The sequence below is a fragment of the Sphaeroforma arctica genome (genome assembly GCF_001186125.1).
Source record: "Sphaeroforma arctica JP610 unplaced genomic scaffold supercont1.951, whole genome shotgun sequence".
NCBI lineage: Eukaryota > Ichthyosporea > Ichthyophonida > Sphaeroforma > Sphaeroforma arctica.
This window is the reverse complement of record NW_014039607.1, coordinates 7,117-20,039: the sequence shown is the minus strand read 5'-3', so window position 1 is coordinate 20,039 and position 12,923 is coordinate 7,117. Positions and strand designations below refer to the sequence as shown.

The following is a 12,923-nucleotide window of genomic DNA, read 5'->3' as shown; positions in this document are numbered from 1 at the left end:
CTTGCTGTGAGTATGTGAGGTCTCTAAGAAACATATTTATATATACTGTGGTGAAGTGGGTTCAGTCAGATTTTCTCAGATTGTGAAATTGACCTCCCCTCCGCGAAACATTGATGTTTGAAAACGTGTCCGCAATTATAAGCTACGGATCGCAAATTCAAGTTTTATAAACATGTTTTGTTGTTACTTCGACATGCAGAGCCGTTGCACGTGCGCAGCCGAAGTACTGACACTGAGAGTGAAGAGGAGGAGCCCATGCTACAGCCACCGGTAGGAATAACTGCGCATGATGTTATCATCAACCACGTCTACGACGAGGCAAAGCAGTTTCCCGAAGCGTCGCGAATTGATGCGGTGTCGCAAATCGATGCTTCGTCGGAAATTGGGGCCGGCGGGGGTGTGGCGGCAGTTGCTAATAGTGATGAGTCCGCAAGAGGGGGTAGTGACGCGGGAGGTATAGATGAGGCGCGAAGTAGTCCTGTGTCGCAAATACAGACCACTGACGACAATACATCTTCACGAACAAAGGATAATAGACCTGTGAACACGTCACCAACGAACTCTGGTTCAGGCTCAGTCTCGAAAGCAATTTCGTCGGAAAATTTGAGTCCCAAACCTCAGGACAAGTCAACAGACACAGACGAAGTGTCCAATAATTCAGGCGATGAGAAGCATACACACACCCCCGAAACCGATTCTCTCGCTAAACCCGAATCAGCAACCACGCCGATTTTGGTCGTAAATGAATATCCGGACGCGGATATGACGTCATCTAGTACATCCTCGTCATCTCAGATATCTGGCACCTCAAAGGACTCGAACAGCCATGTCGCAAATTCCCCGGATGTCGCGAATTCGTTGGAGATTGCGGATAACGGAGGCACAAACCATGAGGCAGAGATTGATTCTTGTATGTACTTGCGTACCATTTTAACACCCGTTTACATATCTGGCTAGTGCGTGGGATGGTTCTGCCGTTTGATTTTGTGCCTTATAACATCCCAGCATACAACATTCAACTAAGACTGTTCAAACGGATTATACTTCGGGAATGCCCGAATTCACCTGTCACTTATACCATGACCTACTTTGTGGTTGCAGATCTGAGCCACACGGCCTCTCCAGAGCTTCCAGACGTGTTGGAGGTCTCACCAGAAGAGTCCCAAAATCCCAACGAAGAGTCCCAAAATCTTGACGAAGTGTCCGAAAATCTTGACGAAGTGTCGGAAAAATCCGAAAAAGGGCCCGAAATAGTGGTGGTGCAGGAAAAGCGACTGACGGAAGCCGAGATTGTTGCCCTATTTTCCAACACAGATCTCGCCTCGAGTAGTCCGAAGGAGAGTGCATCACGGACCGGTAGGTGGTGCGCCGGGACGGAGATACGACGTGTTTATTTGTACAAGGATGTATTTTAATCAGTGGTTAGTCCCGCATACTACTATATGCTTGTTTTGGGGTCTAGTGGCAGTATCTGTAGAAAATCATGGTAGTAGACTATATTACACTGTGGTGTGTGGCGGTACAATATGCCGTGCTTATTCGCACATGGATGTATAAGAATCGGTGGTTAGTCCCACATACCGCTATATGCTTGTTTTGGGGTCTAGCGACAGTGTTTGTAGCAAAGAATGGTAGTAGACTATATAACACTGTAGTGTGTGACGGTACAATATGCCGTGTTTATTTGTACAAGGATGTATTTTAATCAGTGGTTAGTCCCACATACTACTATATGCTTGTATTGGGGTCTAGTGACAGTGTTTGTAGCAAAGCATGGTAGTAGACTATATTACACTGTGGTGTGTGGCGGTACAATATGCCGTGTTTATTCGCACAAGGATGTATTAGAATAAGTGGTTAGTCGCTATATGCTTGTTTTGGGGTCTAGTGGCACTAACTGTAGCAAAGCATGGTAGTATACTATAGAACACTGTGGTGTGTGATTTCACAGTTGTACCCCAGTATACATGATAGCTAGTGGTGCATCGGTAGCATCGAGTATAAGTTTTGGCTATTGAAAACTAGTTATAGTACGGCATGAGCCTGTCACTGACTGATAAATGTTTGCCTGTGATGACGCATGTTTTTTATTCCTAGTGCATTGCAAAGTAGGCTGATATATCTCATATTTACCTCTAGAATACGCCTACCTACACATGTTTCCGACTATGGACACCTAAACGTGCACACGACATCATACGAAAGACTATAGAGAATGCAAACCTATGTTCGAATGCTTCACACACAGACACAAATCTCTCGGTAGAAACTGATGGAGGCTCATCCACCAGTTCAACATCGAAGAAGAAGAAGAAGAAGAAGAAGAAGAAGAGACCCTCCCGATCAAACTCAACAGCGAGCCACGACAGTGACAATGGAGACGACAGTAAAAGTACCAAGGGGTCCTCACCGGAGGCACTAGGCTCAGAGACGGTTAAAGATTAAACAGGACGCACGTACTATCTATAGATACTCTTGAAAATAGAGATACAACGAAGCGGATTCGTGGCCAATGTGTGGGACGATCGCATTGATACTTGGCGGAATGTATCAAATCGATTGTGGTTTCTATCACGAGGATAAAACCTGTATTAGGCTAACCGGCTCATCTAGCAGGGTCTCTATCAACTGATTAATTCGCATGCGCGTGCATAGCATAATCACTCTCCTCTGACTCCTCATGTGATCGCTGGTCTGAGAAACCCGAGCTTTCGACCGATATAGCTGTCCAACGTTCGATCGTGGGCGTATGTGAGCTTGTGAGTCGTCTTGCCCATACCTCTCAGCTTCTAACTTGCTTCGATCCATACGTGAGTCATTCCCTCTCCATAGACTCGTGTGCACCCAGCACACGCCAGAGGCACATACGGAGATGCACACAGTCACGTATTGGTCATGTGCGGTCCTGTAACCTTGTTCCGAAATACAGTAAATGGTGTCCGATTCTGGATTTCATAATATATACACAAGCAATATGTTCCCAGCCAACCATAACTAAATTACGTGTTGTTAACAACCTGCATTGGAATATGAGTACACACTGTGGGAAACCGTTTATTGAACGTTTTGTTTCTAAACAGCTTTTGATGCTACCTGCTTATATTGGGTTGGCTAATGTACAGTTTGTATAGTTTCTGGGATGAACAACACTCGTGGTATGGTTCCCCCTACACATCGAGCCTGTTTGCTTCGATGTTCGCACAAAGCATGCTCCGTATAGCCCTAGCTAACATCGTGCCAGGTGACTCTACTGGGTGCATTGCTTATGTGTGTGCGCATCCTATCTCATTCCATCGATCAAGCCGTACACGTGTCATCTATCGTTCCACAACACTATACGCCTGCCCAGCTCAACGCCGTGTCCGTTCTCTAGAATACAAGTACAAAATGTTTTGAAGCAAACGTCGGTGGGAAACGTGGAGTGCTAGTTAAGAAAAAGCGAATCGTAATGTGTACGACCATGTACTATAATATGTTATCGTGTAATTTATCGTGTAATTACTATTGTGCACAACAATGTACTACACTATGTACTATCGTGTACTATTGCTTTCTACCGTGCCCCATCACGTATTTTTTTGGTTATAGTATCCTTTCCTGTACTATCGTGTTCCATAATGTATTTGTTTATTTTTGTGTACTATTATCGTGTACCATCATATGTGTTTTCGAATATCTTTGTGCACTATCGTGCACCGTCATGTATATTCATGTATATCATATCTGTCGTATTGTTATCCAAATTGGACTATCTCCTATGTGGTCCTCCTCTAACACCCAGATCACAAGTCACGGTTGTATTCGACAGCCAAACAAATCCTGTAAAGTTTGACTTTCGTGTGTGCTGCCTGACCCGCTTTTCTCTACTCTGTCTCTTTAGAGGTTAGAAGTGATAACGAGTCTCCTTGTCACTGTGTTTATCGCATGTCATAGCATTGTAAGCCAGCATAGCCTTTCATGTGCACCCTTCTTATTTGATACAACTATCAACTAGCTGCGCGAGGCAACTAGTGTTCGCCACTGAAGCTCACGTGTATGCTTCCTTTGGGCTTTGTTGTTTGCCACAGTCACGTGCCTGCCCTGCTCATGTCCCGACGTTTGTGCGCCATTCTACTCAATACCCTGCTGCACGTAACCGTCTGATGTACATGCGCCTTAGGAACTGCAACATAGTGCCGAATCTCCGCACGCGATAAAATGTTACAAAGGGGACCTCTATATATGCTTGACCAATGGCACTTAGCTATCTACCTGGTGCGTGTAGTTGTAGGTATCGATCGCCAGCTCACTCGCAACAAGCTTGGGCCCTCAATCACGTATCCTGCCATCTCCTCAAAACACTATACTCGCTCCCGTACTCTGCACAGTGCATAGAGTACAACACGCTAATGCACTCACCCACCAGCGCCTGGCACGTATACGTGATACTAAACTGTCTCGTTGCACTATCGTGTACTTGCTTATACAAACATAACATTCGTGCTGGCCTTCCTGATCCGATTCAGTTACCATCTATGTGCGTGTATCTGAAGCCAATGAACACTATTGGCAATATATGATTGTATGCGCCATCAGTCACGTATTGTGCCATGTCTTCAGAACATTGTATTCGCCCCCGTGCTAGATTGTCTGCATAGCGCAGAACCAACCCATGCCGACACCCACAAGCACCTCACATATAGCAGTAGTATCAAACCGACTTCCCACACTATACAGTCTTTGCTGCTTGGCCAACATCATCAGATACTCCATTGTCTCGTCTCTGGGGGGGCGTACGTATACCGTGACGCGATCCTGTACATACTGTAACTTGCGCTGAAGGTCTTGGATTATAGCATTCTTCTGCATACACTGCGTACACTCGCTACATGCACGCATCAACGACTGTCTATGATCTTCTAGGCTTTCGCAACTTTCACCAGAGCCCGGTTCAGCAGTATGTATCCCAACAGTAGTCCCATCTATGGGCAATCCTGACCTCTCCGAAGGTCTGCCAATTGGAATGCTTCCGGATTTAGCACCCAACGTATGCTGTGATTCGTTCATCTTGGTAACCGAGTCCTGACTGTTCAACTCCTTCAACTCCAAACTATCAATAGCACACTCACCACAATCCTCACCTACATCTCGCTTATTCGCCGGTTGCTTCTGTGCTGTCTGTGTTATCTGTGCCACTCCGAGCTCTAATCGTTGTATCTTAGTATTCTTGATCGCCCGCATGTGATTCACCCCCCGCACAATCTGTGACCGATTCCGTGCGAGTTGTTGCGTATATGTACTCACACTAGTCTGCAGTACAACATACTTATCTTCTAACAGCTCGTTGCGAATAAGTGTGAGATGCAAATTTTCTCTGAGAGTGTCAATTTCGTTGCCAAGTGCTTGAATGCGACTCTCTGCCACCGGCACCCGATTGAAATGCTCCTCCCGGGTGTATACTGTATTGGGACTTGTGTGTGAGAGCGATGCTTCCATTATGTTGGTTGTGCGTGTTAACTTGTAAATGCGCTATGTATATATGTGCGTATTGCTTCTACACACGTAATATATATCAGAGGCGAGTATGATACTGGGGCATTCTCTGTTGATCGGATTCGTACATACTACCTCGGTGACTTTTTGTCCATACTACCCTGTTGAATTTTTCACGTATATGTACTAACTCTATCTTGGGCAGTGTGTAGTTGTTGCACACGCATATACATGATATGTTTACCTGATTTTACGTGACTATAGTTAGTTAAGTGAGAATTACATATAGTATTCTCTTGTAATATATGATATAAACACATAGATAAGCGCACATATACTTCTCATATTTAGTAATAAACGTTTAACGTAACCGAAAACGTAAAAACAAAAACCTGCCACTGAAATTAAATACATATGTAGCGCTCTGATCGCCGATCGGCCTCTCTCTAGCTAGTCTAGTGGATAGCCCTCTATAGACTATACAATATCAAAATTTTATCACTAAAAGCTTTAGCTATTAGGTCCCTCAGAACTTTATTTATCCAAATAAATAATAAAGTGAAGCTTTTTATGCCCATTTGAGACCCTGTACATGAATATAAAAAGGCCCAATACAAGAAACACTATGTGATACCAGCAGTAGAAGAGATACGGTTATTGGGGGCTTTTCCCCCCCCCCCGCCCCCTCCCAACAACAATAAAATTTTTTATTTCTTTTTGGAAATCTAGACCGAAACGTCCAAAATTTAAGTTGCACTTTTTCAAAACCATGGGGCGCGCATTCTCAAAAGAAACAAGGGTACGAAAACCCAAAATGAAAATTAATGTAAAAGAAAACGAATAGTCGAACCCTCCCCCACCAACAACAACCTAAAAGAAATTGGAAATCTGGACCCAAACGAACCAAAATTGAAGTTGCAGGTTAACCATCATGGGGCGCGCTTTCGCAAAACAAATAAGGGTACAAAAACCCAAAAATAAAAAGTAATATTTTCCCCTCTTTTCAGAGTTTTTAGTTCCGCACCGACGTCAGCGGTGTTCTATTTCTCTTGACCCTCGCTACTCTTTGTATTTACTTTAGTACAGTACATACTGTAAATACATGAGATGAACTTGCCCAATCGGACAATTGTCCGAAGGACCCAAAAAAATCTTCTCCAATTTGATACCCCGATCGGCGATGGTGCTCTGTTGAAATCAAGAGACGAACAATAAACGTTCTACTTTACTAATTTTTTAAAAACAACACGTCGGATATAGTTTTTAACTTGAAAATCAGAAAATATCATCGGACAACTAGTCACTCAACTCTGGAGTCCAAAGTAAATACATTTGTTCTAAAAATAAATAAAAAAGCAAACCAAAACAGTAAAAGTGAAAACAGTCAAACACATTCTTCTTTGGCGCCCTGGGTGCAGCCGACCGCGGCGTTTTCGTTTTTTCTCTCTCGTAAATTTGGAACAAAAAGCTCCAGCACTGCCATGTGCCAAGATGTACAGTTGTATGGACACAGATTTTTTTGTGCAATTTTTAATTGATCTATAAAGGCACTTGCTCAAAAATCCGGTCTTCGATATTTCATATTTGTTATGAAACTTTGATGCACCCATTCCACCCAACAGTCAACACTGCAACAGTGCAACAGAGACATTTTTAAAACATGCTCATAAAAAATTAAAAGCATGATAAAAAAATTCATCTCTGCTTTTTAAAATTTTATCTTTGAAAGCATAAGCTGGAAAGTCCCTATGTACAACATGTATTCTATATGTATAACAACGGCAAACGCATTTAGATTCTTTTGGTGATTCAATATCACTTAGTATTGAGATAAAATCTCGAAAGAAATTGTGAACTTGATGTTAGATATTCAACACGATATTACACGTCGCTAAATTCAGATACTGACATAATTAACCGAATTTAGAATGTCTTTGATATAAAATTTACACGACACCAACTGATGGATAGTAGAGTGTTGATTGTCAATTATACTTTTGATCGCCTTCTGTAGCCTTCCTTTTTTGCCAATATATCTGTAGTTGACGTCCACGTCGAAGAAAAGCATCTTCGAATTAAATATAGCTATAAACTGTTTTAACTTCAAGGTTTAAAATACTATGTACGAGCAGAGTGGTAGCACTACACATTTAGGCACTGTGGAAACCCCCAAAGGAAAAAAATATTGTACAAGAATCGAACTCGCGGATCAATTTAAGACAGCAGCAGTACCAATGCTAGTGCAATTACTTTCCGTTTCTGTTATCCTAAACGTCACTTAGCGTTGAGGTGGATTTTAAGTGTCGAGGCGGATTATGAGTTGGTAGCGTATCGTTACGCAGTCACGAATCGATATATAAATTTAAAATCAAATATAAATAGACGTGTTCACATGGCAATTGTAGGCATAGATATTGATCAGGGATTTGACACAAAGTAAGAGGCAAGTCAGGACACCGTGGGTAATACTTGTACTTCTTATATACATGTACTGTACGGATAGCTACCACGAGTTGGTACCTCAAGGTTGCTGGCAACGACAAATACATTCGTGAGTACCTGATTCGGACTAAAAGTTGTACGCAATTTAGTCCGTGGATATTTGATGATGCCCATGTGTTATGTAATTGTCTCGGACTAAAGTTGTACGCAATTCAGTCCGTGGAGATTTGATGATGCCCCTGTGTTATGGAGTCGAAGTTCTCGCTTTCTCGCTTTGTGGGTCTGTACAATGGCTATAATCAGTTGGCTTGTAAATATATGACAATTCAGTCTGTCTCACTCCTCAAGTTGCGACCCTAACAATTTCGGAATATTCAATACTTTATCTACCCCTATATTCTATAAATTCATTAGAATATGACATAGCCTAATAAAAATGGGGTGTTTTTTTTAAAAGTTGTCACGAGCTCCTGAGATATTTCAGATTAGCCACAGGCTTGCAGCCCACACTGCCACAGCTGACAGGCGACAGCCTGCCCACAGTCCAAAGGCCAAGTCGCTACATAGTACATAGTCACCACTCATTACTCACCACAAGAAGTCGACAACGGTCTCCCGTGTGTGTGTTGAGGTCCTCGCAGCTCCGGGCTCTCGAGGACCCACCCTTATTATGTACGCAGCACGACTGTATGTATTTACGAATTGTTTCGTTATTGTTTCGGGGTTTGTTTTATATAAAAAACAAAACAAAACAAAACAAAACAATTGTTGATTTTTATTGACATTATTTTTCTCATTTTGTATATGTATTTATTTATAGATTATTATGCAAAACAATAAAAACATTCGACTAAAACTCCGAACTTGATTTTGGTTTTTCATATGTACAAACCAAAAATCTCAAGCAATGAGTCCTATTGACCTGGCCTGCTGCACCCAAACTCTTTGGGGGGGCTGATGTCGGCGACGTGTTGGGGCGACATATAACCAAACGAAATGTACGACGTGTCGTGCGACATTCTGGCAGTGTCGTCGATGTCGGATGCCAACCCAAGAGAACGCAGGCCGCAGCTTTGTGACAAAAATTGAAAATTGAAATACTCTACGGTGTTTATATAGTGCTCCATGGAACAGACTACTCTGGTATCTTTCTCTCTATCAGTCTACATATGAGTCTATGAATATAAGAATCTGTATCGAGACTATTTATATATAGACCAGAGACAAAGAGAGTCTATAGTCTATACTCTATAGTCTATGCTCTATAGTCTATAGTATATAGTCTATACTATTGCATAAATACTGAATTATGAATAGCTTCCTTCAGTCCTTCAGGTGAATATGTAGTGAGTACAGTATTTACTATTGTACTATTTATTAGTATTTACTATTTATTTAGTATTCACAGTAAATATGTACTGGAGACTTGAGACTTGAGAATTCAGAATTGGGAGTCAATATTTTAATTTATTTTTACAATAAAAAACAAATTTTTATGATAGTTATCTATATAAAGAAATATGAATAATAGTTTTATGTTTATAGTTTATCCTTTTTGATTTTTATAAAACAAAACAAAACAAATTCAATGTTGTCGGGAAACAGTATAAAACACCGAAACACAGGGAGTATTTTTTTCTTCTCCAAAAGGTTGTCCCGTTCTGTATGACATATGTCTCACTGTTTGTCCAAATGTTTAGTATGTTTACCAAACCAAATATGTCGCACCGAGCTTTGTGCGACATATGCAGAAATTGAATATCAAGTCCAAATTTTCAATGATGCGGAGAGCCTGACTCCAAATCTCTTCAGATTCGGATTCCAGATTGAACTTTTTGTTTCGTTTTGGTATGTTTTTAAGAAAACAGTGTTTATATAATGTTTTGCTTTGTTTTTGTTTCTTTCAGGGTGCCAGAGTCCAGACTGCCGGGCTGGCATGGTCCGTTCTGATTTCTGAACTTCTGATTCTCTCTGGTGGATAGATATACTCCATATATTATCTAAATAAAACTATTCGAATCTATTAGTCTATTTTAATTGGACAGAACAATCGGTTTCTTGACAATTGTTTCCTCGAGTATCTCGAGAGTCGAGAGTGGCATTTCAAATTAAAGTTTTCATGATACAACTCGCTGTTTTTATTCAAGAACATATATAGATTCGTTCTGTTAAGGATTATCGGACAAATCGTATGAAAGTGATAAAACCTGTGTATTGGTAATTTTTCTGTTATTATTCAGCGAACAGCGTACTGTGAGTCTGTGACACTGCTGTGCATCCATCCGTCTGAATACCCTATTGGCGAATACAGACAGGGACTTTTTTTTTCTACTAGTCGAGAAAATCTTATATTTATCACGACTCGAGATTACCATGCAACCGCGCACGGCTCTTCTAATCGGAAATGGCTTCAAAAATTGGAAATCAGCAATGATAGTTAATGACACACATCACTATTCTTATATCTCCGACTATATGATACAGGCGGAGTACACTAATGAACGTTTTAATTGTATTGAATGATTACTGAGAAAAATGACTTTTAATGTGAATAGTCGGCGTAATTAACGGCTTGCGCGGAGCTTCTAGCAGTAACCAAAAACTATATATTAAAAAGAAAAGTTCAAGCTCCTCGTTGTTAGCAACGTATCTGTATGATCCAGTGAGATGACGACACGGGATGCAATTTTTGATATCACAGTTAGTATCCACCAACAACAAAGAACATACACTATCTATAAATAAAATATTATAATATAGTACCCGTCTACCCGATCATAGTAGTCTCTCAGTCTGTCGACGACGCGGTCTATCTTTAAATAGCGTACCTCTTTGTTCATAATTTTCAGAAGTTGCAAGCATAAAAACAATTGCAATCTTTTTTGAAGAATTATATGCTCCCATAAATAAACAAGTCTTGATCAGATCATATAGTGTAACAATTCAGCCGAGCTCGGGAACAGATTTTGAACATACACCATATATATATGCAATCATGCTTGGCTCTAATATACACATCAAGTCGGTTGTCGTCGGGCTTCTCAGCACCGCCACAAGGCAAGCGTACGGTGCTGTGGCTCTGTCTCAGGTTATGGCGCGATGGGACTTTAACGGTTTTGACAAGTGGGCAGATACGGACATTGGTGTCGGATTCGATGCCTCAGATAAGGGTTGTTTTGGCAATGTGCGACACTCAAAGCTGTGTTCATCAAACTACCCCGCCAACAACCGGGTCGTGCCAAACCCTGAAGCAGCTGGCGAAAACGTAATGGAGATCCTATACCAGGGTGGTAAATATGGCACAGACAAAAACCATGGCGCAGGTTTCTACACGGAACAACTACAAGGTCAAGAATCTGAAGCTGCAGTCCTAGAATACCAAGTGTACTTCCCACGTGGGTTTGATTTCGTCCTGGGAGGCAAATTGGTATGTAAAAGCACATTTCCCTGTATTAGTATCGTCCTATCCGATCGAATTTAAAAAAAATCGTGCTCGACGATCAGACGCCCCACGAAGTAACAGTCATATTCATCACGATGAGCGACATTTAGAGGGTTTGCAAAATGATCAACGTCACGTGTACAGTATATGACGGCTATAAATTGGCAATTGTAAACTCGGTAACTTGGCATACATGCCTCTAAAATCGTTAAATAACTAGTATAGCATTGCAATCAGGCGCAAGTCATTTTTCAGAACGGTTAGCTTACGACAAAAGTACAACGAACTCACAGTTATCTTTATATATTTTTCTTGTGCAGCCGGGACTATATGGTGGAGGCAAAACTTGTAGTGGCTTGCGGCCAGCAGATGGTGAGAACTGCTTTAGCAGTCGCCTAATGTGGCGCGAAAACGGCATGGGCGAGTCATACATGTACATCCCCACACTAGAACAGACCGATGATTTCTGCTCCCGATGCCACAACATGAAAGATAAGTGTGAGTCAGAGCATCCGGTATGCTCACTCGAGCGAGGCAAATTCACATTCCAAACGGGAAGATGGACCACTGTGCGTCAACATGTTCAGCTCAACGACGCCGACGAGCAGAACGGCTTGTATCAGTTATATATTAACGATATTTTGATCTCAGAAGAAAAGAGCATCAGGTACCGTACTACAAATGAGCTTACAATAGGGGGTATGTTTTTCTCCACATTCTTTGGCGGAGGCTCCGAAAAGTATGCTCCCCAGGACGATCAGAAAGCATTCTTCAGGGGATTCAGGCTATACAACGGTTTTGCATAATAGTATTACCGCAGACCACTCATAAGCAAGAGACAATCTCACATGCCGCTTCTCATAGTACAGAAATAGATTGGTTCTCGTGACAACCATTATCAAACCCAAATTCAGAATCGAACAGCAAAATACAGAATGCATCCCACTAAACACCCAACATCATATCTTGTCAATGTATTGTATACTGGTAAAGGAGCGTAGACTAGGCATGGCTGCATAGTTTCCGTCATTGTGTGGGAGTAGCACTCAAATTAGAGATTTTTTAATATATAAACAAATAAACAACCAAATTTAAAAGCACATAATTTGTAACAATCGTGCGATGTGCAATTGTGAAGTACGGACATGCACACTGCTTTGCATTTAGTTTGCATTCATTCTACTGTGTGATCAATGTAAATATTTAAAAAGTTACCATCTGTTGTCACCATATCAATTACAAACCAGGCTTCTAGTTGACCAAATGGGCAGCAGAAAAAAACCCAAACATTAACAATGAACGAAAAATATATCAAAAAACATTAAACTTTATGTACGAGATTTGAATACGATAAAGAAATACAATGTAAATATACGCAGGGCTAAAGAATTATAGCTAGACAAGAGAAGACATGTAATTAAATACATGTACAAAACATAGCATATATATCAAGATATGTATGTTAAAGTATTAAATGATAAACATATATAAATATAAACATATATATAAAAATGCATACACCAATATACATGTTACAAGATTAAACAATGTCTACACAAACATGTAT

General features: G+C 41.1%; 3 protein-coding genes across 3 annotated transcripts in view; 2 read left to right on the top strand and 1 right to left on the bottom strand.

The window, feature by feature from the left end:
• The window catches only part of SARC_09402 (hypothetical protein), a 7,331-nt gene extending 4,361 nt beyond the window's left edge, over positions 1-2,970 (top strand). The window contains exons 6-8 of the mRNA XM_014296585.1: positions 200-910; positions 1,102-1,356; positions 2,249-2,970. Coding sequence (XP_014152060.1) covers positions 200-910; positions 1,102-1,356; positions 2,249-2,445 — 1,163 coding nt within the window. The 3' untranslated portion in view covers positions 2,446-2,970. The remainder of the gene's footprint in view (positions 1-199; positions 911-1,101; positions 1,357-2,248) is intronic.
• A 1,006-nt stretch (positions 2,971-3,976) lies between these two features.
• On the bottom strand, positions 3,977-5,727 carry SARC_09401 (hypothetical protein). Its single transcript, XM_014296584.1, has one exon. The coding sequence runs from the start codon at positions 5,473-5,475 to the stop codon at positions 4,621-4,623; it is 855 nt and encodes a 284-aa protein (XP_014152059.1). The 5' UTR covers positions 5,476-5,727; the 3' UTR covers positions 3,977-4,620.
• Positions 5,728-10,779: 5,052 nt separating this feature from the next.
• SARC_09400 (hypothetical protein) lies at positions 10,780-12,162 on the top strand (the record flags this gene model as incomplete). The annotated part of the gene is made up of 2 exons (XM_014296583.1): positions 10,780-11,341; positions 11,677-12,162. Exons 1-2 carry the CDS (start codon positions 10,910-10,912, stop codon positions 12,160-12,162), a joined length of 918 nt encoding a protein of 305 aa, XP_014152058.1. The 5' UTR covers positions 10,780-10,909.
• Positions 12,163-12,923: the final 761 nt, after the last annotated feature.